Genomic DNA, 25,719 nt, shown 5'->3' with positions numbered 1-25,719 from the left:
AAAGTACTGTTATGTAATAAACTTCTCCATCCAAAAAAAGACCAGAGGAAAAGCAGAGAGTGTTTTTTTGTTTTGTTCTGTTTGTTTTTTCTTTTTTCTGTTTCTGTTTATTTGTTTGTTTTTCTCATTGTGTTCATTGGCCGATCCAGAGCCTTCCACACAGAGGGATGCTAACAGGTTCTGGTTACACTGCAACCTCAAAGTAGCCCTTACCTTGGTGTGTGTCCTTGGGCAACTTGAGTCACTTCTCTGGCTTTCCTCATTGTCTGTAAATGTGACTGTCAAAATCAAACACCCTTTGGGGCTTGTTAGGCAAAAACAGCAAAGGAATAATTTAAAACCACTCAGTCAGTAATGTCTAATGATAATAACAGGAGAAAGATTCCCTCTGGGTCCCATCTGGAGGGAGTGAGAGCTCTCTGCTTCAGTGGTCTGATCTCTGAGCTAGGGTTTTCAGATCAAACACAAGACATTAAGGTTGAATTTGAATTTCAGATAAACAAGGAATCTTTTTTTTTTTTTAAGTTTAAATATGTCCCAAATATCCCATCTAGAATCTTCTAGGATTCTGGAGCTGGAGACCCTTCTAGACCCCCTAGCCAGGGACAACAAGCTCAAATATCCAGAGAGACCAGGCAGGTGACACCTGGGTTTTTATGTGAAATCTCCCTATTTTTAACTGTTAGCTACACATTCAGTTAAAAATAAAACCCACTGTGTGGACAAAAGGAAACAGCTCTGGCCAGTTTATAAACTATGATGAGGCCAAATCCTTTCAAGCATTGTAAAGATGAGGAAATGAGGCCTCGGGAAGACAGCTGTCAGCAGGGCTACACAGCTAAGGTTTCTCAAAAGATAACAGAACAATCATCCTGGAAATGTTGAAGACAAGCAGTCTGAAAGAACCAGGGCGGGAGCATTCCACGCAGGCTGGGGAGCGGTTTTCCCCTCTATCAGCTTATCAGACTCTGAGAACATTCTGTAAGGTGAGCGGTTGAGGTCACTGAGCATCAGAAAGGTAAAGTGTCACCCTCTGCCTAAGGTCACAAAGGTAAGTGTCCACAGGTAAGTCTAGGGCTGTTTTTCACTCCACCTCTGATTTTGCTGAGATAATATCTAAGCTTCCTTTAGAATCCTAATGGAGGTAAACTCCAAATCCGATTCTCTACCTCATAAACAGAAGTGAGTCAGGAGGCCAGGCTGAGTGCTGAGACTTTTGACCCAGTTCACAAATAAAGAAGGCGTTAAGTAGTCAAGGTTCCAGGCTCGTAGGCATTTACCTTGTGTTTTCTGTCCTAGCAGCTGTACACGTCCAGCCTGTGCTACTGCTGGACATTGATTTGTCTCCTGTACATGTTTGCATAGGAAGGATGTTCTGAAAGGTGTTCCTAAAGATTTTGATGGAGAAGGAAAGGAAGGACACAAACGGAACAAATATTTATTGCCAGCCTAGCGTGTGCCATGCACTGTCAAAGCCGTGGCATATAGTCCTTTCCCAGCTCTTTGCGTATCTGAATGATTCTTTTTTTCAGGTTTCAGCTCAAAAATCACTTCGTCAGACTGCCTTCCCTGACCACCCTCTCTAAAGAGCCCCTCCTCCCCCACTATCTCTTTAACTTGCTTAGTTTCTCCATTGCATTAAAATCTGTATTTATCTTGCTAGTTTAAGGACTAGCTCCCGCTACAGACTGCAGACTCCATGAGGTCAGGACGGCATCTATCTTGTTCTCAAGTGTGTGTCTAATGCCTCTTGCGGGATTTGGCATGGTACTTGCTCAACAAACAGGTTAAATATTTACGAATAAATATTTATGATAATACATATTTATGTTCCAGCCTTTCGACTAATCGAATATCGACTAATCGAATGACTAATCGAATTTCGACTAATCATTCTTTAAGTTTCTCTAAGCCTCGTGTCCTATTAAGTAGGAGGTGCAGATACAGTTCTAGGGAGAGAGAAATTGTTAGAATTGGCGCGAAGAGCTGTAAAGCGTTTTTCCCCAGGTCACACAGCAGCCTGTGAATTTATACTTCCTGGACTGATTATGGGACAGCTTGCAAACAAACTATCTGCAAACGAATGAAGCCTATTTTTAAAGATCCCTGTGCCTGGAAGTTCTAGGCGGTGACACAAGAGAACCCTGAGTTCCAACCCCGAGCCAAACCCCGTGGTCCTCGAAAACTACGAATCCCAGGATGCACCGCAGCGCAAGGGCCCAGCGCTCCGCGCGCGGTCCTCCCCAACGCGCCCGAGGTCGCCGCCCCTGAACCAGGAAGACGCCCCCTAACCCGGCCCGCCACGCCTCCAGGACCCGCGCGGGGCCTGCCGGGACTTGTAGTCTCCTCGGGCTGGGAGTGCCCGCTCTGGAATCTCTGCCGCCGTCTGGGGGCTGAGGTAGCGCGGGCACGCGTGCGCAGTGCGCGGGCGGGCCGTCGTGGGCGCCGCTCCCGGCAGCTTGGTGCCTGTGGGACCAGGGGCCGCGGCGGCGCCGGTGCTCCCGAGCGAGGGCCGCCGTGAAGTTCGGCGTGAGGAGCGCGGCCGCGCCGGGGCGGGGTGAGCAGGGCCGGGCTCCGGGAGCGCGGCGCCGGCTGAAGCGAGCTGGGAGGCTTGAGGGACCGGCGGGCGCTGGTAAGTGCGGGCCCGCGGGCGGTGGGGGGCGCGGGGTCGCGGGCTGCGCCCCGAGGCCTCTCTCCTGGCCGGTCGGCCCGCGCGGCTGCACCTGGTAGAGGCCGCGGGGCCGGCTCACCTGCGCGCGCCGAGTTCTGGGCGGCGGGAGGGGGCGGCGGCGGCGTCTTCCCGCGGCTCCTTCCTTTATTGTTTTCCTGACCTCGGCCCTCGGCGGCGTCCGGCCGAGGAGGATGGGGAGCCCGGCGGCAGTCGCTGTCGCCGAGGAGCCGTGCGGTGGCTCTGCTAAAAAGTACCGTCGCGCCCTCCTCCCGGACGCCCGGCCGGCCAGCTGTCGGGGGATTCCCGGCGGGCGACGCCTGTCGAATGGCTAGACTTAAGGGCAGAGCTCACGGGGGCTCAGCTGCCTAGGGGCATCGTCTTGTATTATGTTAATGCGCTTTCACTTTAGGACTCGCCGAGTCAGAAGTCGACTCCGCCCTGTGCCCTAGCATCCTGCAGTATTAGTGCTTTACCCTAGCACCTTAATGGTGCAGTGACCAGTGCGAAAGTTGGAAGTGACTTGTCCAGGGTCACGCAAGTAGGACCAAGGAGGCGACCAGAACCCAGGTCTTTAAACTTAGAGGCCAGCTGCCAGTCTCACCGCTTTGCGACCGTCTTGAGTGGTTTGTGGTTTATTTCAGATTCTTTCTATTGACCCTCCTGGATAGACCATCAGAGGGGAAAGTGTTGTCATAATGAAAGTCGTGTTTACCGCCTTTGGTAGAATTCTAGTTATGCTGTGCCCAACAGCAGAGCATCTGCGCGCGGCTGGCCACCTGAATAATGAAACTCGATCGCTCTGTTGGGGTCAGGTCCTAGAGGTGGTTATAGAAGATATAGTAAGGCAATTTGGGCCATTTTTTTCCCCCTCCGATTTCACCTTACAGCCGTATAATGCTTGTTTTCTTATTTTATGATTGATCGTTGTTGGTTTTGATAAGATTTTCTTAGCTTTAACGGAGTCGTTGCCGTTTGTCAATCGTTTTTTTAACTAGAAAACCTTATTTCCTGTGTGCTTAACGACTGGAACCAATAGCGCACTATGCGGTTTATACCATAGTCTTTTATCCGAGAACTACTCATCTGTCTGCTTTATTTCCCCCCAGGCACACAGCTTACACACTTTCTATGTTAGTTTAAAGCCATTGAAACTCTACAGCAAAATTGGGGTAAGCTTTATATGATTCAGAGAAAAACTTGAAAAAATCATTTTGTAAAACTAAATGTTTTTTTCACAGAAGAACTTGAAGAATTGCTATTTAAAAAATAGTAAGATTCATTCTGACTAAAAAGCCTATTGCGTTTCATACTTAAATTTTCATAGTAACACATTTGTGGCAAAAGATATTTCCCCAAGTAGAGTTAGTTTAAATCCTTAACTTGACCATATCTTCCCAGGGGAAATTACATTTTAGAATATTTATGTATTTAAACAAGAGTATTTAAGCTTAGCAGAATTTGAGTTAATAATTAATTTATTTTATAGTGCTGTAAACCCTACAGTGTATCCATTGACAGGATTCTCTTGAAGAGTGTACCTGTATCAAAGGATACGGCCATGCATTTGTCCTTTGTGGTAAGCAGAGGATAACTTTGTGGCATTAAGGAGATGTGATTTATATGTATTGAAACTGCTTCATACCTCATTTTATCTTGTTAATTAGTATTTTTATTGTTGTTTTTGAGGAAGGGGGGAAGTAGCAGGTATGTATCCCCCTCCCCCCTAGTTTTAGCAATGTAGCAAAATAGGAAAGAGGTGGTGTGTAAATGTGAGTTTGTCATAGACTAGGAGAGACAGTAAAACAGGATAAGTATACAATTGTTAGGAAACTGCCATGAGTTCATAAGCCGGAAGGACCGTTTTAGAATTGTTTAAGGACATTAAGAATAGCATAGAGTTATTTTCTTTAAAAAGTCACTGTGGGCAACACTCACATGTCGGTTGTTGATATATAGGTTGTGATATTGAAGACCCCTAGGAGAATAACTTGGGAAAGATGGGAACATTTTATCTTTTTATAGGGCTTTTTCTCAAAAAACATTTAATGCAGCTTAAAAAATAAAGACTTTTATTTAAGCCTGAAAGTTCTTACATTCCTACTGCAAAACCCACAGTTACTTCTACCGATAATAATTTGTAATCCAGAATGAAATCCATGAAGTAATTTATTAGCATAATTTAAGTCGGCCTTTGACATTGAAGTACCGTTTGATGTTAAATAGTTGTTCTTGTTTAAATAACTGTCATTTAAGAACGAGGAAGATAAATAGTTTTCTGAATAAAATGTAGTAATTATTCAGATGTGACAGTAGTTACTCACACTCTGCCTTTATTAGACAGAAAATTTCAAGTTCTGTAGCAGTAACTGCCTCAGCTTTATTACTTTTTCACATGCTTGAGCATTTTACTTTTGATAATATTAAAATTTGATTTTAAATTTCAAGGTGATTCTCTCATTTAGACCTGCAATGATACAATAAAATGGCTTTATTAGGAGATAAATATTAACATTTAGTTTTAATTCTTTTGGCCATTTGTAAGTACCTAGCATTTGGAAATTTATTGACTGGTATCAGAAAAGAGTTCCTAGGGTAGAAACTTTCTGTTGCTTTAGATGCTTGTCTGCAATGCTTAATTATTTTTAGAAAGATAAACGTGTGGATTTTTTTCTTGATTTAAAAATAGAAATTGTTGGTATTTGTTGCAGCAATAGGATTTTGTTATGCTTAATGAATGACATTAAACCATTTGAACTCTGAGTGATATTTTTTCCCAGTGGTTGCTGTATGATAAAGAACACGTGAATTTGTAATTCCTAGAAGATATTTAAGCAAACATGTGCTTGCTGTTTATTTTGGTAAGCCTTTGATTAGTTGAATTGCTTTGATTTAGGAGGATGGTATTTTGAGGATTTTAAATCATAAACATTCTTTGAACTGGAATTTCTGTTGAATGTAAAAGAAAAATCAAAGTCATTTAGGATATTATTTTAATACTTAAGTCTTTAGAGTCTTAAAAATATTGAAGTCTTAAATATTTTTTCCTACATGGAACCCTTATCAGACTTATCAGTCTGATAATTTTATTCTTCAGAAAGTTGTGGTTTTACTCCTTTGGGTAGCCTAGCCTTTAATAGTTTAACCCTTGAAATCTGGATTCTGGATTCAGTTTAACCTCTTCTTGAAGAAAGGACAATCACAGGCACTTAGAATTGGAAGTGGTCTCAGAGGACTTCTAATGTAGCATCTTGTTGGGTCCCGTAAATCCCCCATGGGAATTTCCACATCAGGTGTTCCTGTCATTACTGAGGGCAGTGGTGCTGTGCCGTATGTCGTCAGGTTATTGAGCGGTCGGAGCTTGGTGAGAACAGATTTAAGACAGTTATATTTTTCCACATTGACTGCTTTCAACTATGCTTTGTTGGATCTTCCCTCTCCCTGCTTCCTCATGATTTCATGGGCAAATGGTAGCTTTTCTATCATTCACAGCTATTAAAAGCTCCAGTCTAATCTATTTCAGTTTAAACCTTCAATCTCCTATTAAAGCTCCACTCCTCCTTTAACCCAGTATCTGGCCACTTATTCCCTGAAGCACTTGGAGTGGGGAGGGATTGTGATGTGCTCCCTGGATACCTCTTTCTTTTCCCTCTTTGTGGATGTATTTGAATAGAGACTAGTTAGAAGAAAAATGAAAAAAGGCAACTCTTTCTTACCTGGCGTTATTAAAGCCTTTTCTTGATTAACAGTGGCGAGCCATTAATATCTAGTGGTAGGCTTCCAAACTGGAATTTTTGGTGAGATCTTGCAGGGAGAGTCCCCACTGCACAGTCCCTGGATATGAAATTTGCTGTGGGTAAACCTTTACCAATCTACACTCCTTCCTCATTTCTGTCCTCTCAGTCTACTTGGTGGTTCTTATGAGTGTTTGGGGGTAAGGTGGGTTTCTCTCTGCAGCCAGATTTTTTGATAACAGCAAGACAGCTCAAGTCCAGCTACCTTCTGTAATTTACACTTAATACACTGGAAACTTACTTCCTTTTGATGTCAAATGGTGGCCTGCAGCCTGCTTAAGTCTGCTCCCTTTCTGTGCCCTGCCGTTTCTCATCAATTCTCTTTGTCCCCCTGCTCAAATAGGCACAGGGTCACTCAGTCTACTTCATAAGCAGACATTGAACTGGAGAAAGAGATGACAATTTGTCCTTCTTGTAGGCACTTCTGATCTTGGTGAATGATTCTCTTGGGGCCCCCTACCACTGCTTTTGGGTGACCATCACCTTCCTTCTCCCTGAACACTTGGAATACTTGTGTTTTTCCCTCTCTCCTGTCAGCTGCTCGTGTAGAGTGGAATGACGGTAAGACGTTGGTTAGAGTACCATAGCCCTGAGGTGTGTGTGGGGTGTCAGGGCCAGACTCCACAGGTATTTGATCCTTGATGTCTGTATATCTTAAGCTTTGTGTTGTCAGAAGTTTTGGGACAAGAGTAGTCTCATTCAGCATCTAATCAGGACTTGAGTAGTGAAGTCCTGTGGGCCTAATGAAGTCTCACTGTGCAGAATTTAATTTTTCTTTTTCTTTTCTTTCTCTCTTTTTGATTTTTGTTTTGCTTTTATTTTTTTGACTTGCTTCATGGTTCCTGACTGATGAAGTGTTAACTGTGTGTGTTAATTTATGAATGTTTGTATGATCTAACTATGCCCTTAGAGCACAAGTAAAGCTGAAGGATAGATTTTGTAGAGGTTTTAATTACACAGTTTTATCTGTTCTTACCTCATACGAGCTTTACTGAAAGTATAAATCCAAACAGAAATATACTATCGAACCTTTTTCCTTCCATCATCTAAGCAAACCAGTCGATTAAATCGTTTGCTAAATGATTTCTCATCAGATGACGCAAAAGCGGCTTTCTGTCTGGAAACTTAAACATTAATATTTGATGCAATAATTATGGGTTCCTTAATTTTTCATTCAACAAATTGTTATTGAGTCCCTTCCATGTTCCAGCCACTGTTTTAGGCATTGGAGAAACAATAGTAAATAGAAAAAAAGTCCCTGATCTCATGGAGCCTACATTCCAGTGTGGGGAAACAGACAAGAAATAAGTAAATGATATTGTTTGTTAGCAGTAAATACTAAGGAGAAAAATGAAGTGGGGAAGGGAGATGGGAAGTGGCAGGACAGTTTGGAGCATTTGCAGTTTTAGATGGGGCGTCAAGAAGGCTTCCCTGAGAAAGTGACATTTGAGTTAAAAGGCTCCGAGTGGGGAGCTTGTCTAGTGTGGTAGGCGTCAGTGACTAGATGAGTAATCAAGCGGGGGAACTGGGACAGTTTGGGGTGGGGGGTAGGTGAAGCCTGTATGTCTTTGTAAGAGCTTTGGTTTTTACTTTGAATGAGATGGGATTGCATTAAAACAGTGGTTCTTAACCTTGGCTGAATGTGGGAATTATTGGGGGAGCTTTAAAAATGTACTGATGCTTAGATCCGATCTCCAGAGTTTCTGATTTAATTGGTCTGAATGCTCTAATCTAGGCATCAGGATTTTCAAAAAAACTCCCAGGTAATTTTAATAAGCAGCCAAAGTTGAAGAGATTTGAGCAGAGTGACATTTTATAGTACTGAAGAACATGGGCTTTAGAGCCAGATTCCCCTGGTTTGGATCCTGGCTCTGCCACTTCCTAATCATGTGACCTTGTACAAGTTATTTTTAAAATCTTCTGTGCTTTGTTTTTCTCATCTGTAAAATTATTATAAGGATTAAATTAATTTTAAATATTTGCTTGGCAAATATTGAATAAACACTCGAACATACGTTTTAATGAGATCACTCTGACAGCTGTATTGAAAATGGAGTGAAGGGGGCAGGGATGCCCTTGCAGTAGTCCAGCTAAGAGGTGATGGTGGCTTGGACCAGAGTGGCAGCAATGCAAATGGTGGGATTCTGGATATACTTAGAAGATGGAGCCAGTAGGATTTGCTTATGGACTGGACATGGAATGAGAGAAGCAAGTCTTGATCAAGTGTGACTCCAAATTTTGCCTGAACAGCTGGAAGAAGGGAGTGACTTTACTGAGATGGGAAGGACAGAGGGGAACAGATTGCTGAGGGGGTATATCTGGGCTCAGTTTGCTAAGTGTGAGAGGCCTGTTAGGTAAGTAAGTAGATCCATAGAGTTGGCAGTTGTATACATGAGTCTGGAGTCCAGCAGAGTGCCCAGGGCTGGAGATAGCAGTATTTAGACCTATGTGAATGAGTGAGCTCACCAAGAGATTGAGTGTAAATAGAGAAGAGGTCCGTGGACCATCCCCTGGGACACTACAACATTCAGAGGTCTAGGAGAGGAAATGTTTTTTAAGGTTTCTGATGTGCTCTGGAATGAAAGATAAAAGACAGTTATAATTCTTTTTTTCTTTTTAAACAGCTTGGTTGAGGAATAATTCACTCAAAGTGTGCAATTCAGTGGTTTTAATATATTTGCAGAACTGTGCAACTGTTATCACAGTCAGTTTTAGAGTATTTTTAGCACCTTAAAGAGAAACCCTGAACCCTCCCATCTCTAGGCAACTCTTCATTCCCTCCCATCCCCCATCCTCCTAGGCAACTACTAATCTACTTTCTATCTTCATAGATTTGCTCATTCTGGATATTTCAGATCAGTGGAATCATATAGTGTTGTGATCTATTTAGAGAGAAGTGATATCCGTTAATCCCTGGCTTCTAGATTCATTAGATGCTAAATCATTTGGTAAAGGTGGGGACTATAAGATCTCACCACTGTAAAGATACATATACGTACATTTTGCTCTTTGTAATTGGTAAGAGCACGGGGGTGAAATTTTGAGACTGAATATTCTGTTCCCTAACAACCTGTTTTCTTGTGGTATTGGTATTCATTGAAAACTCTTGCTTAAATCAGTGATTATATTGGAATTGCAAAGTGGTGATTTTCTATTACTATCATATTTTCAAAGATCATGAGTTCATACTAACTGATTCAGATGCATTGTATAGAATTTTTCCTTTTGTTTTGTATTTGTACGTTTTTTCCCTTACTGTGAAAATCTAGGTTCCTAATAACAAAATTTGTTTTATTTTACTTTAAATATAATCATAGCATCAGTATGTTTTACATTGTCCTGTGATGCACCTGAAGTACTATCATTTGCATAAAATTGTTTCAGAATTACAGTAGCAAGTAGGATTGCTGGTCATAGGGTAAATGCACATGTTAAATAGTGCCAGATTCATCTCAGTAGGGTCATACCATTCTGCATTCCCACCAGCAATATAAGAGAGTTACTGTTTTCTTACAGCCTTACTAGTATTGTAGGTTGTCAGATTTCTGAATTTTTGCCAGTCTCATAGATAAGAAATGGTATCTCTGTGTAGTATAGACTTTTTTTGAACTTTTCTTATGAAAAAAAGTTCTTATTAACCTTTCTTTTTGTAATGAAGGATTGTGAACTTCCACAGAAGTAGACAGGATTGTATAACTACAGTACCCATCATCTAGCCCCGACAACTGCCCACCCAGGCCATCCCTCCTTCATCCACCCCTCCTTCCAGAGTATTCAGATAATGTTTTGTCTCTGTATGAATAAATATCTCTAAATGATGCGAATTCATTTTCTTAGTAACATAACCACAATACCATCACCACACTGAAAAAAATATATATGTTTCCTTAATTTCATGAGGCAGTATTCAAATTTCCGGTTTCCTTAGATAACTCAGTGTTGTTGTTGTTAACAAGATTTAGATAAGGCCCACATGTTGTGATTATGTCTTTTTAGGTCTTTTAACTTATAAGTTCTTCCTCCAGTTTCTTTCCCCCTACTCCCTTGGAATTTATTTCTGAAGAAGCCATGTTGTTTGTCCTGAGAAACTAATTATAGTTTGAATTTTGCTGTTTGAATCTCTGTGATATAGGTTAACGTATTCTTTCTCTGTCTTCTCTATTTCCTATAAATTGGTAGTTAGATCTAGATTCAGGTATTTGTACTTTTTTTTTTCATAAGTGTTTTATAGATGGTATAAATTCCACAAGGAGGCACATGAAGTCTGGTTGCCTTTTTTTGCTTGTGGTGTCAGTAGCAATGCCTACAGTATCGTGTGTCATTTTGGGATTTTCTTATCATGAGTGATTGAGCATCTCTTAATATGTTTGAGGGTCATTTTTATGTCTTTTTCTGTGGAATGTCTGTTCATGTCTTTTGCCCACTTTTCTACTGAAGTTTTGATATATTTCCCTTGACATTTTTTGCAGACTCTTTAAATGTTAGGGAGATTAGCCCTTTGTAATATAAGCTGCAAGTATTTTCTACTGGTTTTGACTTGCTGATCAGGATTTGCCATGCAAAATATTTTTTAAAAAGTTATTTGTAGTCAAATTTATTTAATGAATTTTTTATTATGCTGGATTTTTAAAACTTTTTGGAGTTTAAATTACATACAATAAACTGTATCCATTTAAAGTTTACAATTTGATGAGTTTTGACCATATTGTTGCATGCAGTAGGAGTCCCTTTATATTGTAGACTGCTTTTCCATTGTATAAACATACTACATTTTGTTTATCTTTTCACCTTTTGATGGACATTTGGGTTGTTTCTAGTTTGTAGCTATTATGAATAAAGCTGCTGCTACTAATGGTTGTGAATTAGTCTTTGCATGAATATATGTTTTCATTTCTCTTGAGTAAATACTTAGGAATAGAATGGCTGGGTCATAGGGTAGGTATATGTTTGGTTTTATTGTCAGAACTTTTCCCATAGTGATTGTACCATCTTACATTCCCATCAACAGTACATAAATTCTGGATGCACCACACCTTTAATAACATTTGGTGTTGTCAATCTGTTTTAATTTTAGCCAGTCTGGTGAGTATATATGGCATCTTTTTTAAAAGAAATTCGGCATTATTGAGGTACAATTTTACATACAATAAATTTTACCTCTTTTAGTGTATAGTTCTATGAGTTTTGACGGATGCATGTAATTATATAAGCTCTACCACAATCAGAATGTGCAACAGCTATGTTGCCAAAAAAATTTCTCTCTTGTTCTTTCTCTCTTTTGTTCTTGTTCTCTCTTGTTCTTCTATCGCAAGACCTAGCAACTCTGATCTGGTTTTTATCACTGTAGTTTTTTTTTTTTAATTTGTATGCAATACAGCTCACTGTATGTGGTATTTGAGCCTACTTTTGATAAATACATAGTTGTGTATACTATTACAATCAAGATACAGAACAGTTCCATCACTCCGTAATTACCCATTGAAGTCAGTCCCTCTCACTGATCTGTTCTCTGTCCCTATAGCCTTTTGGTCTGGCTTTTTTCACTTAACAAAATACCCATATTGTGTGTATCAATACTTTGTTCCTTTATCTTGCTAAGTAGTATTCCATTGTATTGGATGTACCACAGTTTCTTCATTTACCAGTTAAAGGACATTTGGTTTGTTTCTGCTTTTTGCCAATTATGAATAATGTTGTTTTAAACGTTTGCATATAGGTTTTGTATAAACATAAGTTTTCAATTCAGTTGGCTAAATACCTAGGAGTGGCATTGCTGGGTCATATCGTTAAGGGTACGTTTAACTTTCTAAGAAACTGCCAAACTGTCTTCCTAAGCTACTGTGCCATTTCGCATTCCCACCAGCAACATGAGAGACTCGTCATCTGTTTCACATCCTTGCCAGCATTTGGTATTGTCAGGGTTTTATTTGTTTGTTTTTGTTTTAGCCATTCTAGTAGGTATGTAGTGGTATCTCACAGTTTTTATTTGTATCATCTTACTAATGATGAGCATCTTTATGTGCTTATTTATTATTTGTATGTCTTCCTTTTTCTTTCTTTTTTATTATTTTAAAAAAACTGTATATCTTCTTTGTTGACTTGTCTGTTCAAATTTTGTTGCCTATTTTCTTACTTGGTTGTTTGTCTTATTGAGTTGTAATAATTCCTTGCCTATTTTTGGATATCAGTTACTTGATAGATATATGTGTACTGAATATTTTCTCCTGTTCTGTGGCTCATCTTTTGATTTCTTACTGGTGTCTTTCAAAGAGCAGTTTTTAATTTTGATTAAGTCCATTATATCAACCATTATATGGTTTAGGCTCTTTGTGTCTTATCTAAGAAATCTTTGTCTACCCCTAAGATCATGAAGACTTCATTTATATGTATATATAAATGTCTTTAAAAAATATATCAGTGTGTGTGTGTGTGTATGTATTTTTTTTTCCGAGAAGCTTAATTGTACATTAGGTTTCTGATCCATTTCAAGTTAATTTTTTTCCACATGCATAGTTAATTGTTCCAGCACCATTTGTTGAAAGACTGTATTTGGAATTGCTTTGACATCTTTGTTGAAAATCAGTTAACAGTATATGTATGGGTCTGTTTCTGGATGCTATTCTGTTCCATTGATTTATTATATCTTTTCACCAGTCCTACACTATCTTTATTGCTGTAGCTCTGTTGTAAGTCTTGAAATCAAGTAATGTCAGTCTGTTCTTTGGGAAATAGATTTAGCTTTTCTAGGTTATTTGCATTTAAATATATATAATAGAACCACCTTGTCAGTTTTTATAAAATATCTTGGAATTTTGATTGGATGTATTGTATCAGTAGTTCATTCCTTTCTGTATCTGGGTAATATTCCATTGTATGTGTGTACATTTACCTGTTGATGGACATATGGGTTGTTTACAGCTTTGGGCTATTGTGAATAGTGCTGCTATGAATGTTCAGTATAAGTGTTTGAGTACCTGTTTTCAATTCTTTTGGATATATACCTAGGAGTGGAAATGCTGAGTCATATGGTAATTCTACGTTTAACTTTTGAAGAACTACCAAACCGTTTTACACAGCTGTTGTACCATTTTACATTCCCACCAGCAATGTAGGTGGGTTCCAATTTCTATACATCCTTGCCTATACTCTTATTATTTTCCTCTTTTAATTATATCCATCCAGGTGGGTGTGAAGTGGTATCTCACTGTGGTTTTGGTTTACATTTCCCTAATGACAAATAATATTGGGCAACTTTTTGTGTTCTGGTTGGCCATTTGTTTTATCTTCTTTGAGAGAAATGTCTTCTCAAGTCCTTTGTCCATTTTTTAATTGGGTTTGTTTTTTCGTTGTTGAGCTGTAGGACTTATTTGTATATTCTGGATATTAGACCCTTATTTGCAAATACTTCCTTCCATTCTGTAGGTTGTAGTTTCATTTTCGTGATGTCCTTTGATGCAAAAAAGTTTTTAATTTTTATGAAGTCCAATTTGTCTTATTTTTTCTTTTGTTTGTGCTTTCAGTGTCACATCTAAGAATTCATTGCCAACTCCAAGGCCGTGAAGATTTTCCTCTATGTTTTCTTGAAGTTTTATAGTTCTAGCTCTTATTTTTAGATTAATTCATTTTGAGTTATTTTTTGTATATTGTGTAAGATAGCGGTCCAGTTTAATTCTTCAGTACGTGGCTCTCCAGGTGTCCCAGCACCGTTTGTTAAAGAGGCTTCTTTCCCTATTGCATGATGTTGGCACCGTCGTTGAAAATCAGTTAGCCATTGATGTATGGGTTTGTCTCTGTGCTCTCAATTCTGTTCCCTTGGCCTGTGTCTTTCCTCATGGCATACCACACAAGTTGACAGTTTTTACCTGCAGTATGTGTTAGTATAGTGTATTAATTTTCCAAACTTTGATTACATTTTAGAAATTTTTTAGAACTTTGGGTAAGTTCATTAAAAAATTATCTCCAAATGCCAGATCTGTAATAACACACACATACAAACTTAATTTATGCTTTTGTTTAAAACTTTTTGGGGGACTTTTTTGGTGGCGCAGTGGTTAAGAATCCAACTGTGAATGCAGGGGACATGGGTTCGATCCCTGGTGTGGGAAGATCCCGCATTCTACGGAGCAGCTAAGCCCGTGCACCACAACTACTGAGCCTGTGCTCTAGAGCCCGCAAGCCACAACTACTGAGCCCGCATGCCACAACTACTGAAGCCCACGCACGTAGAGCCGTGCTCTGCAATGAGAAGCCACCACAGTGAGAAGCCTGCACACCGCAATGAAGAGCGTCCCCTGCACGCCGCAACTAGAGAAAGCCCATGTGCAGCAGTGAAGAACCAATGCAGCCAAAAATAAATAAATAAACTAATTAATTAAAGAAAACTTTTTGGCATGTTTCACCATTTCTCTGGCTGTATACAGAATAGTGATTTAGATAAACAGTATATCAGGGCATATTCTACTTGAATCTTCCCTGTGAGTTAAACGAAAAAATAGTTACATAAATAATTCAACCTGCCGAAAGATGTTGGCGCTGGCTGTAGAAGTACCTGTGGAGTAGGAATAGTCTGCAGATTTGCATCACATCAGGAGGGAATCATATATCTACAGTTTTTAGAGAAAAATGGATGGAAACACTGCTTTTTATCCAAGCCATGGTTTTTAACTTTAATGAACATAACAAAAATTTCAGTACTTCAGAATCAGAATATGATATGCCTCTGAAGTCTCTTTTAGTCTGTGACTTCTCTTTCTCTCTCTCTCCTTTTTTTTTTCCCCCTGTAGTAGTTTATTTGCTGAAGAAACTGGGCTTTTGGTCCTGATGTTTCCCACGGTCCACTTTTGCTGATTGAATACCTGTGGTGAAGTTTAATATGTTCTTCTGTGTTCTTTGTTTCCTGTGAACTGGAAGCTGGACTTAGGGAAATCTAGAAACTTGATCAGATTGAGACAAACCTTTTTTTTTTTTTTTTTTTCCTTATATGTTCTTTATTGGTGATGTTTGTGTCTTCCATTCGGGGGGCATATAATACCTGCTTATCTCTCTTTTCATGATGTTAGCTTACTTTATTTTGATTCATTTTGGTTTTAATGATACCAAGGATTTTAGAGTGACAGGATGATGTAAACGTTAAGATATAAGCTCTGGAGTCCAAGAATCTGGGTTCATGTTTTGATTCATTACCTGCTAGTTCACTAATCTTGGAAAGGCACTTCCCCTTCTCAGTGTTATATTTCTTACCTATGAAATGGGGATGACGATGCCTACTCATAGTGAAAAGTTAAGTAAATTATTCGGCTGACATGAATAGCTGTCCCTTGTCCGCATCAGTTCTATATAGTTGCATTTAGTAACCACTCACAATAAGCTTAATTTCAAGTGATTTTTGCCCATGCTTTTATGTATTCACATTAACCAGCCCCCACCTAATGTTGGAAAGTGGGCTCTTTGTTGAATAAACCATACCATAGCACATTTAATGCTTGAAGTCCACTGAGAAGTACTTACTGTTAATGTTTTTATTTTACAGTGTAATGTTCAAGCACAGAAATGCCTTATGTGGATCGTCAGAATCGCATTTGTGGTTTTCTAGACATTGAAGAAAATGAAAACAGTGGGAAATTTCTTCGGAGGTACTTCATACTGGATACCAGAGAAGATAGTTTTGTATGGTACATGGATAATCCACAGGTTTGTAAAATCCAAAGGGTTACCTCTTCAAAAGCATACAAGAGTTTTAATTATGAAAGTATTTGATATACTATGCAGGTGTTAGGATTTGTCTTCCTAAACAAAATATGTTTAGATTTATTTCTACTGACTGTATTCTCCTTGCCCTGTACCCCCAACTCCTACTGTGTTAAATAAATTTCAGAAGATGGAACTAAGTTTATTTGATAAAAATTTATGCATGTATTTATGTTTTCCCTTCCTTGGGAGGGGCAACTCTTAACTCTGGTAGAAAAGTTTTGAATCGTTTAAATTTAAGATACCGTCTCTAAGATAGAGACTACTATCTTTTGGTAAATAAACTACTTAAACGAGTTGATACTCTTGCACATGTATAGTCTTTCATCTTGTAGTGTCAGACTTGAGTGTTGGCCACTCGTGAATTTGATTTTATTGTTGTTTTGCAAATTATTGGAGGTAAATGTCATATATTAAAAATTAGAATCCCAGTTTTAAGATCTGTGAGTGGCCTTGGATTAGAGATCATCTGTTGAGTAGTTTTAAATTTTCTCTGCCTGTGAAACTCTTTATTCAAATTGAGAAGTATGTTGCAAGGAAGCATGTGCAAAGCAAGAGATGAGTCGCTAGCAAACTTCTAAGCTGATTTGGTCTAGTGGATGACTTGTGCAGGTGAGGAATGAAAAGTTGGGGAAGAGCAGGGACTGGTAGGAGGTTCCATTCTGTGTCACAGAGCAGGACCCAGATTCCCTAACAACTGGTCTGGTATTCTTTCCTCCCCAGTACTGATTTTAGGTTAGACAAAATAAATATGTGCTAATGCATTTATATTTGTTTATATAGAATTTGAGATGTAAGGAACTATATTCAATATCCTGAGATAAATCATAATGGAAAAGAATATAAAAAAGAGTGTGTATGTATATGTGTGTATATGGCATATATATATGCAGCAGAAATTAACACAAAATTGTAAATCAACTATATTTCAGTAAAAAAATTAAAATAAAAAAGGAAAAAAAAGAGAACTAGGATAAATACTAGACAATTGAAAAAGTAACCAATTGGCAATACCCTTGAAGGCCACAGGGTACTGAGTAACCCCCAGCAGGACTTTGTGAAAAGCAAGTCCAGTCAGGAAGCAAACATCCCCTCATCCTGTCCTGTAATGGGGACAGACCAAGGAGAGATGATAAATTGGTGCTTGACTTCTGACAGGTTTTTTCTTTTTTCCATTTTTTGGCCGCGCCATGCGGCATGGGGAATCCCAGTTCCTGGAGCAGGGATCAAACCCGCGCCCCCTGCATTGGAAGCGCAGAGTCTTAACCACTGGACCGCCAGGGAAGTCCTGTGACAGGTTTTTTTTTCCTTCTGTTATACAAAAGGTAATAAGATGGTGATCAGGGCAGCCTCCAGCGATCTGGTTTAAAATATACCCAAGGTCACACAATACAAAAAGTTGAAGTTTTAGAAAATACAGTGTCATATATCTTGGATTTGGAGTTTATACATTTATCATTTCCTACACCAGATATACTGACAACTCGCACTTCTACTGATAATTAAAAGAAATTATAAACGTAAAAAAAAAAAAAAAAAAGAATTTGAGTTGTTAGGGACCTTAGTCCTTAGTATTAATTCGACCTCCTCCTTAATGCAAGAAACCCATCTATCCCTGATCTTCACTTTAACTGTTGTTTGAACTATATATTACTAAAAAAACAAAAAAAAGTGTTTATTATATTCGAGGCAGTTTTTAATTATTATTTTTTTTGTGCACCAGAAGCTGGTTCCTTGGATCTTCTACTTACTGATCTACTTTTTTTTTTTTTTTTGCATTACGCGGGCCTCTCACTGTTGTGGCCTCTCCCGTTGCGGAGCACAGGCTCCGGACGCGCAGGCCCAGCGGCCATGGCTCACGGGCCCAGCCGCTCCGCGGCATGTGGGATCCTCCCAGACCGGGGCACGAACCTGTGTCCCCTGCATCGGCAGGCGGACTCTCAACCACTGCGCCACCAGGGAAGCCCTTACTGATCTACTTTTGCCTCTTCTACTTACTGATCTACTTTTGCCCTCTGATTCTGTATAAATTTAGTCCTTTATCCACATGCAGCCTTTCAAATTTTGGAAGAGAATTTGTATTTTAATTCAGTTTATATTATTTGAGTGCTGACTTTGTATGAGACTTTCTTTGCTAGGAACTGTCTTTTCTCTCTCCTTATCCTTATTGAGTTTATTGACACCCTGTTTTACTCCCTTATCTCTGGGTGTGACCAACTTTCTTGGGTGATAGTAACCTGTCTATGCAACTGCATGATTAATACCTTTATTTACTTGACCAGAGTCACTGGGAGAAGGAACAAGTCAACAGAAATCAAAAGTTCATGTTTACCTTCTTTTTCCTTTTTTTAAAAACATAAATCCAGTTCCTCCCTTTTACTACCCATCCCTTTATCTGTGGCACAGTCCCTTCCCAAACTCCTTTTCCCAAGGTGGAAAGTAACTTAGCCCCCTTTGACTCCCTCTGATTACAGTTTATTAGATTCCAGTTTCAGTTTTCCTCCCCCATGCAAACCACTGCTCAGTCCTGCCTGTGAGCTCTCCCTCATTTGTCTTCATAAGATCTGGCTGACTCGTATATAGTTTCTCCTGAATTTTATTTATAACTCCTTGATTGTTTTTCTGTCTTTATATGTAATAGAGTCTTCTTAGAATTTCTCCTTTTGTCGGTACTTCCCACTTAAACAGAGCTAAAAGAAGAAAAGTACAAAATAGAATATGTTTATTACACTGAAGGAACCATAAGCTTGGATTTCAGAGGAAAGGTGTGATTATAGCTAGCAGAGGGAGTGAAAGTCTTGACGGAGGTGGTCACATTTGAAATTGATCTAGAAGAATGGGTATGATTTTGGCCAAGAGGTGGAGAAGTGGGTATTCTGGTGCTCAAAGAATAGCATGGGCAGGAAATCAAAGTAAGAAACCCTGTAGTGTATTTGGAAAATAGTTCACTTTGGCTATAGCAGGGAGGGTATGTGTTAAAGTTTGGACTCAGCTAGATCTTTTTCACATGAACTCTTCTAAAGCCAGATTTCTGTGGTGTAATTAGCCCATTAGTGTTTTTGAATGTAGTATAGAATTTTAAATCTGTCTTTTTATTCAGTTCTTAATAATTTTATCTCTTCATTCCAACTGATAAGAATCTTTTACAATCTGCATTCTACTGTCCAGTGTATTAGCCATCAATACCAGCTTTGTGTCACTTTAAAATGTATTAAGGCACATCTCTTCATGAAAACTTTAGTAAAATGTCTTGATAAGATTATTGTGGTTGAACCACATGAAATTGCCAATATACCACCATTTTGATCTACTAAAAAACGGCAATTTCATATGATTCAATCTGGTTGCTATGTTAAGTGCTGTAACACTGACTGCTTTACTGATCATAGTAACCCTGATAATGAAAGACGTTAGTTTGGCTCACCTGTCCTTAGGGAGCCGTTCTTCCTCTGATCACTGCTTTCTTTACCACTAACCATTGGTTTAAAAATCCATTGTAGTGTATTACTAGGGATCAATTTGGGGCTTTCTGTGTTGTTTTTTTAAAAATAAATAAATTTATTTATTTATTTATGGCTGTGTTGGGTCTTTGCTGCTGCACGCAGGCTTTCTCTAGTTGCAGTGAGCAGGGTCTACTCTTTGTTGTGGTGAGTGGGCTTCTCATCGCGGTGGCTTCTCTTGCTGTGGAGCATGGGCTCTAGGCACTCGGGCTTCAGTAGTTGTGGCACGTGGGCTCAGTAGTTGTGGCTTGCGGGCTCTAGAGCACAGGCTCAGTAGTTGTGGCACACAGGCTTAGTTGCTCCGCGGCATGTGGGATCTTCCCGGACCAGGGCTCAAACCCGTGTCTCCTGCATTGGCAGGTGTATTTTTAACCACTGCGCCACTAGGGAAGTCCCGGCGCTTTCTGTGTTTTATTGAGGGAATGAGAAGTGGTGGAGAAGTAAATAACTAAGTAGCTTTATTAGGAAGTGAATTTGAGAAAACTTGAAAGAGTATTTTGGCAAAATGAGTACAGGAACTCATGAGAACAAACGGTTTCTTTCCCTTTTTATCTTAAATGTCAGATTGGTTTATTATTTCTTGTTCATTGTCAAGTAACAAATTTTGAAACCCAGATTTTTTCTGGTTGAACTTGGCAGTAATCGTACCAGTTCTTAGAAACTAGGTATTTTGAATATCATTTTATCTCCCAGCTACTTATATTTCCTTTTACGGTGCCACTATTTAATCTGTGATGCTTTATGTCATGCAGTGATGACATAGTTGCTCATTTCTCTTCCTCACACACGGGGTTAGAGCTGTATTCAGCTAGTTCAAATAATAGACTTATGGAGGACTTAAAAGAAAAATAATGATTTTGAATGGAAGGATAGCAGTGTTTGAAAAAAAATCACATTGGTAGTGGTTAGGAGATCTTGAAGATATTTTAACATTTCATTTTCTTATCCAAAATTTTTTAAAAAACCTTTAAACATAAAACATTTTATATAAAAACACAACCATTTAAAGGTATATATTAAAAATTATAATTTTATTTTATGTACATATTTATGGAGATTTAAATTTGGAAGCTCGTACAGTCTGTAGTTTAAAGCAGAACATAATAGAGTTGTAGTTTACATAGAAACTACAGGTTTTGAAAAGACCTGTCCCTGTAAACAATAATCAGTTCATGTTTGAATCTTAAGTCTTTTAAATTTCTAGGCTTCCATAGAATTAAATGTTTCTGCTAAGCTTATAGAGGTTTGAGAAAGGTACCTCCTAATCATTCCTGGGAACAAGCCCACAGATTTTTTTATTAAATATTTATTTATTTATGTGGCTGCATCGGGGTCTTAGATGCGGCATGTGGGATCTTTTGTTGCCGCGCATCTGGGCTTCTCTGTAGCTGTGGTGCATGGGCTCCAGAGGAGGGTTCCCTTTTCTCCACACCTTCTCCCGCACTTATTGTTTGTAGATTTTTTGATAATGGCCATTCTGCCAGTGTGAGGTGATACCTCATTGTAGTTTTGATTTGCATTTCTCTAATGATTAGTGATGTTGAGCATCCTTTCATGTGTTTGTTGGCAATCTGCATATCTTCTTTGTAGAAATGTCTATTTAGGTCTTCTGCCCATTTTTAGATTGGGTTGTTTGTTTTTCTTGATATTCAGCTGCATGTGCTGCTTGTATATTTTGGAGATTAATCCTTTGTCATTTGCTTCATTTGCAAATATTTTCTCCCATTCTGAGGGTTGTCTTTTCATCTTGTTTATGGTTTCCTTTGCTGTGCAAAAGCTTTTAAGTTTCATTAGGTCCCATTTGTTTATTTTTGTTTTTATTTCCATTTCTCTAGGAGCTGGGTCAAAAAGGATCTTGCTGTGATTTATGTCATAGAGTGTTCTGCCTATGTTACCCTCTAAGAGTTTTATAGTGTCTGGCCTTAAATTTAGGTCTTTAATCCATTTTGAGTTTTTTTGTGTATGGTGTTAGGGAGTGTTCTAATTTCATTCTTTTACATGTAGCTGTCTAGTTTTCCCAGCACCACTTATTGAAGAGGCTGTCTTTTCTCCATTGTATACTCTTGCCTCCTTTATCAAAGACAAGGTGACCATATGTGTGTGGGTTTATCTCTGGGCTTTCTATCCTGTTCCATTGATCTATATTTCTGTTTTTGTGCCAGTACCATACTGTCTTGATTACTGTAGCTTTGTAGTATAGTCTGAAGTCAGGGAGCCTGATTCCTCCAGCTCCATTTTTCTTTCTCAAGATTGCTTTGGCTATTCGGGGTCTTTTGTGTTTCCATACAAATTGTGTGATTTTTTTGTTCTAGTTCTGTGAAAAATGTCATTGGTAGTTTGATAGGGATTGCATTGAATCTGTAGATTGCTTTGGGTAGTATAGTCATTTTCACAGTGTTGATTCTTCCAGTCCAAGAACTTGGTATATCTCTCCATCTGTTTGTATCATCTTTAATTTCTTTCATCAGTTTCTTATAGTTTTCTGCATACAGGTCTTTCGTCTCCTTAGGTAGGTTTATTCCTAGGTATTTTCTTTATTTGTTGCAGTGGTAAATGGGAGTGTTTCCTTAATTTCTCTTTCAGATTTTTCATCATTCGTGTATAGGAATGCAAGAGATTTCTGTGCATTAATTTTGTGTCCTGCTACTTTACCAAGTTCATTGATTAGCTCTAGTAGTTTTCTGGTAGCATCTTTAGGATTCTCTATGTATAGTATCACGTCATCTGCAAACAGTGACACTTTTACTTCTTCTTTTCCAATTTGTATTCCTTTTATTTATTTTTCTTTTCTGATTGCTGTGGTGGCTAAAACTTCCAAAACTGTGTTGAATAATAGTGGTGAGGGTGGGCATCCTTGTCTTGTTCCTGATTTTAGAGGAAATGGCTTCAGTTTTTCACCATTGAGAATGACGTTGGCTGTGGGTTTGTCATATATGGCCTTTATTATGTTGAGATAAGTTCCCTCTGTGCCTACTTTCTGGAGAGTTTTTATCATAAATGGGTGTTGAATTTTGTCGAAAGCTTTCTCTGCATCTATTGAGATGATCATATGGTTTTTCTTCTTCAATTTGTTAATATGGTTTATGACATTGATTGATTTGCATGTATTGAAGAGTCCTTGCATTCCTGGGATAAACCCCACTTGATCATGGTGTATGATCCTTTTAATGTGCTGTTGGATTCTGTTTTCTAGTATTTTGTTGAGGATTTTTGCATCCATGTTCATCAGTGATATTGGTCTGTAGTTTTCTTTTTTTGTGACATCTTTGGTTTTAGTGTCAGGGTGATGGTGGCCTCATAGAGTGAGTTTGGGAGTGTTCCTCTCTCTGCTGTATTTTGGAAGAGTTTGAGAAGGATAGCTGTTAGCTGTGCTCTAAATGTTTGCTAGAATTCGCCTGTGAAGCCATTTGGTCCTGGGCTTTTTGTTTGTTAGAAGATTTTTAATCACAGTTTCAATTTCAATGCTTGTGACTGGTCTGTTTATATTTTCTATTTCTTCCTGGTTCAGTCTCGGAAGCTTGTGCTTTTCTAAGAATTTGTCCATTTCTTCTAGGTTGTCTGCTTTATGGGCATATAGTTGTTTGTAGTAATCTCTCATGATCCTTTGTATTTCTGCAGCGTCAGTTGTTACTTCTCCTTTTTCTTTTCTAATTCTGTTGATTTGAGTCTTCTCTCTTTTTTTCTTGATGAGTCTGGCTACTGGTTTCAATTCTGTTTATCTTCTCAAAGAACCGGCTTTTAGTTTTATTGATCCTTGCTATTGTTTCCTTCATATTTTTCATTTATTTCTGACCTGATCTTTATGATTTCTTTCCTTCTGCTACCTTTAGGGTTTTTTTGTTCTTCTTTCTCTAATTGCTTTAGGTGTAAGGTTAGGTAGTTTATTTGAGATGTTTCTTTTTTCTTGAGGTAGGATTGTATTGCTGTAAACTTCCCTCTTAGAACTGCTTTTGCTGCATCCCATAGGTTTTGGGTCGTCGTGTTTTCATTGTCATTTGTTTCTAGGTATTTTTTGATTTCCTCTTTGATTTCTTCCATGATCTCTTGGTTATTTAGTAGTGTATTGTTTAGTCTCCATGTGTTTGTATTTTTTACAGTTTTTTCCCTGTGATTGATATCTAGTCTCATAGCGTTGTGGTCGGAAAAGATACTTGATACAATTTCAATTTTCTTAAATTTACCAAGGCTTGATTTGTGACCCAAGATACGATCTATCCTGGAGAGTGTTCCATGAGCACTTGAGAAGAAAGTGTGTTCTGTTTTTTTTGGATGGAATGTCCTATAAATATCAGTTAAGTCCCATCTTGTCTAATATGTCATTTAAAGCTTGTGTTTCCGTATTTATTTTCATTTTGGATGATCTGTCCATTGGTGAAAGTGCGGTATTAAAGTCCCCTACCCTTGTGTTACTGTCGATTTCCCCTTTTATGGCTGTTAGCATTTGCCTTATGTATGGAGGTGCTCTTATGTTGGGTGCATAAACATTTACAGTTGTTATATCTTCTTCTTGGATTGATCCCTTGATCATTATGTAGTGTCCTTCTTTGTCTCTTGTAATAGTCTTTATTTTAAAGTCTATTTTATCTGATATGAGAATTGCTACTCCAGCTTTCTTTTGATTTCCATTTGCATGGAATACCTTTTTCCATCCCTTCACTTTCAGTCTGTATGTGTCCCTAGGTCTGAAGTGGGTCTCTTGTAGACAGCATATATACAGGTCTTGTTTTTGTATCCATTCAGCCAGTCTGTGTCTTTTGGTTGGAGCATTTAATCCATTTACATTTAAGGTAATTATCGATATGTATGTTCCTATTACCATTTTCTCAATTGTTTTGGGTTTGTTTTTGTAGGTGTTTACCTTCTCTTGTGTTTCCTGCCTAGAGAAGTTCCTTTAGCATTTGTTGTAAAGCTGGTTTGGTGGTGCTGAATTCTCTTAACTTTTGCTTGTCTGTAAATGTTTTAATTTCTCCATCGAATCTGAATGAGGTCCTTGCTGGGTAGAGTAATCTTGGTTGTAGCTTTTTCCCTTTCATCGCTTTAAATAAGTCCTGCCACTCCTTTCTGGCTTGCAGAGTTTCTGCTGAAAGATCAGCTGTTAACCTTATGGGGATTCCCTTGTATGTTATTTGTTGCTTTTTCCTTGCTGCTTTTAATATTTTTTCTTTGTATTTAATTTTTGATAGTTTGATTAATATGTGTCTTGGTGTGTTTCTCCTTGGATTTATCCTGTATGGGACTCTCTGTGCTTCCTGGACTTCATTGACTGTTTCCTTTCCCATGTTAAGGAAGTTTTCAACTATAATGTCTTCAAATATTTTCTCAGTCCGTTTCTTTTTCTCTTCTTCTGGGACCCCTATAATTCAAATGTTGGTGCGTTTAATGTTGTTCCAGAGGTCTCTGAGATTGTCCTCAATTTTTTCATTCTTTTTTCTTTATTCTGCTCTGCTGTAGTTATTTCCACTATTTTATCTTCCAGGTCACTTATCTGTTTTTCTGCCTCAGTTATTCTGCTATTGATTCCTTCTAGAGAATTTTTAATTTCATTTATTGTGTCGTTCATCATTGTTTGTTTGCTCTTTAGTTCTTCTAGGTCCTTGGTAAACGTTTCTTATATTTTCTCCATTCTATTTCCAAGAATTTGGATCATCTTCACTATCATTACTCTGAATTCTTTTTCAGGTAGACTGCCTATTTCCTCTTCCTTTGTTTGGTCTGGTGGGTTTTTATCTTGCTCCTTCATCTGCTGCGTATTTCTCTGTCTTCTCATTTTGCTTAACTTGCTGTGCTTAGGGTCTCCTTTTTGCAGCCTGCAGGTTCATAGTTCCCGTTGTTTTTAGTGTCTGCCCCCAGTGGGTAAGGTTGGTTCAGGGTTGTGTAGGCTTCCTGGTGGAGGGGACTGGTGCCTATGTTCTGGTGGGTGGGGCTGGATCTTGACTTTCTGGTGGGCAGGGCTACGTCCAATGGTGTGTTTTGGGGTGTCTGTGAACTTAGTATCATTTTAGGCAGCCTC

At 38.7% G+C, this 25,719-nt stretch overlaps 1 protein-coding gene across 2 annotated transcripts in view; it reads left to right on the top strand.

Moving 5' to 3' along the window:
• Positions 1 to 2,373: 2,373 nt before the first annotated feature.
• PLEKHA1 (pleckstrin homology domain containing A1) overlaps positions 2,374 to 25,719 on the top strand; it is a 59,137-nt gene continuing 35,791 nt past the window's right edge. For both annotated transcript variants that reach the window (XM_060033914.1, XM_060033915.1), the window contains exons 1-2: positions 2,374 to 2,632; positions 15,992 to 16,152. In XM_060033914.1, coding sequence (XP_059889897.1) covers positions 16,012 to 16,152 — 141 coding nt within the window. In that variant the 5' untranslated portion in view covers positions 2,374 to 2,632; positions 15,992 to 16,011. The remainder of the gene's footprint in view (positions 2,633 to 15,991; positions 16,153 to 25,719) is intronic.

Source organism: Delphinus delphis, chromosome 16, assembly GCF_949987515.2.
Source record: "Delphinus delphis chromosome 16, mDelDel1.2, whole genome shotgun sequence".
Taxonomy (NCBI): domain Eukaryota; kingdom Metazoa; phylum Chordata; class Mammalia; order Artiodactyla; family Delphinidae; genus Delphinus; species Delphinus delphis.
Note: the sequence above shows the minus strand (reverse complement) of the source record. Positions and strands in the feature narration are given on the sequence as shown.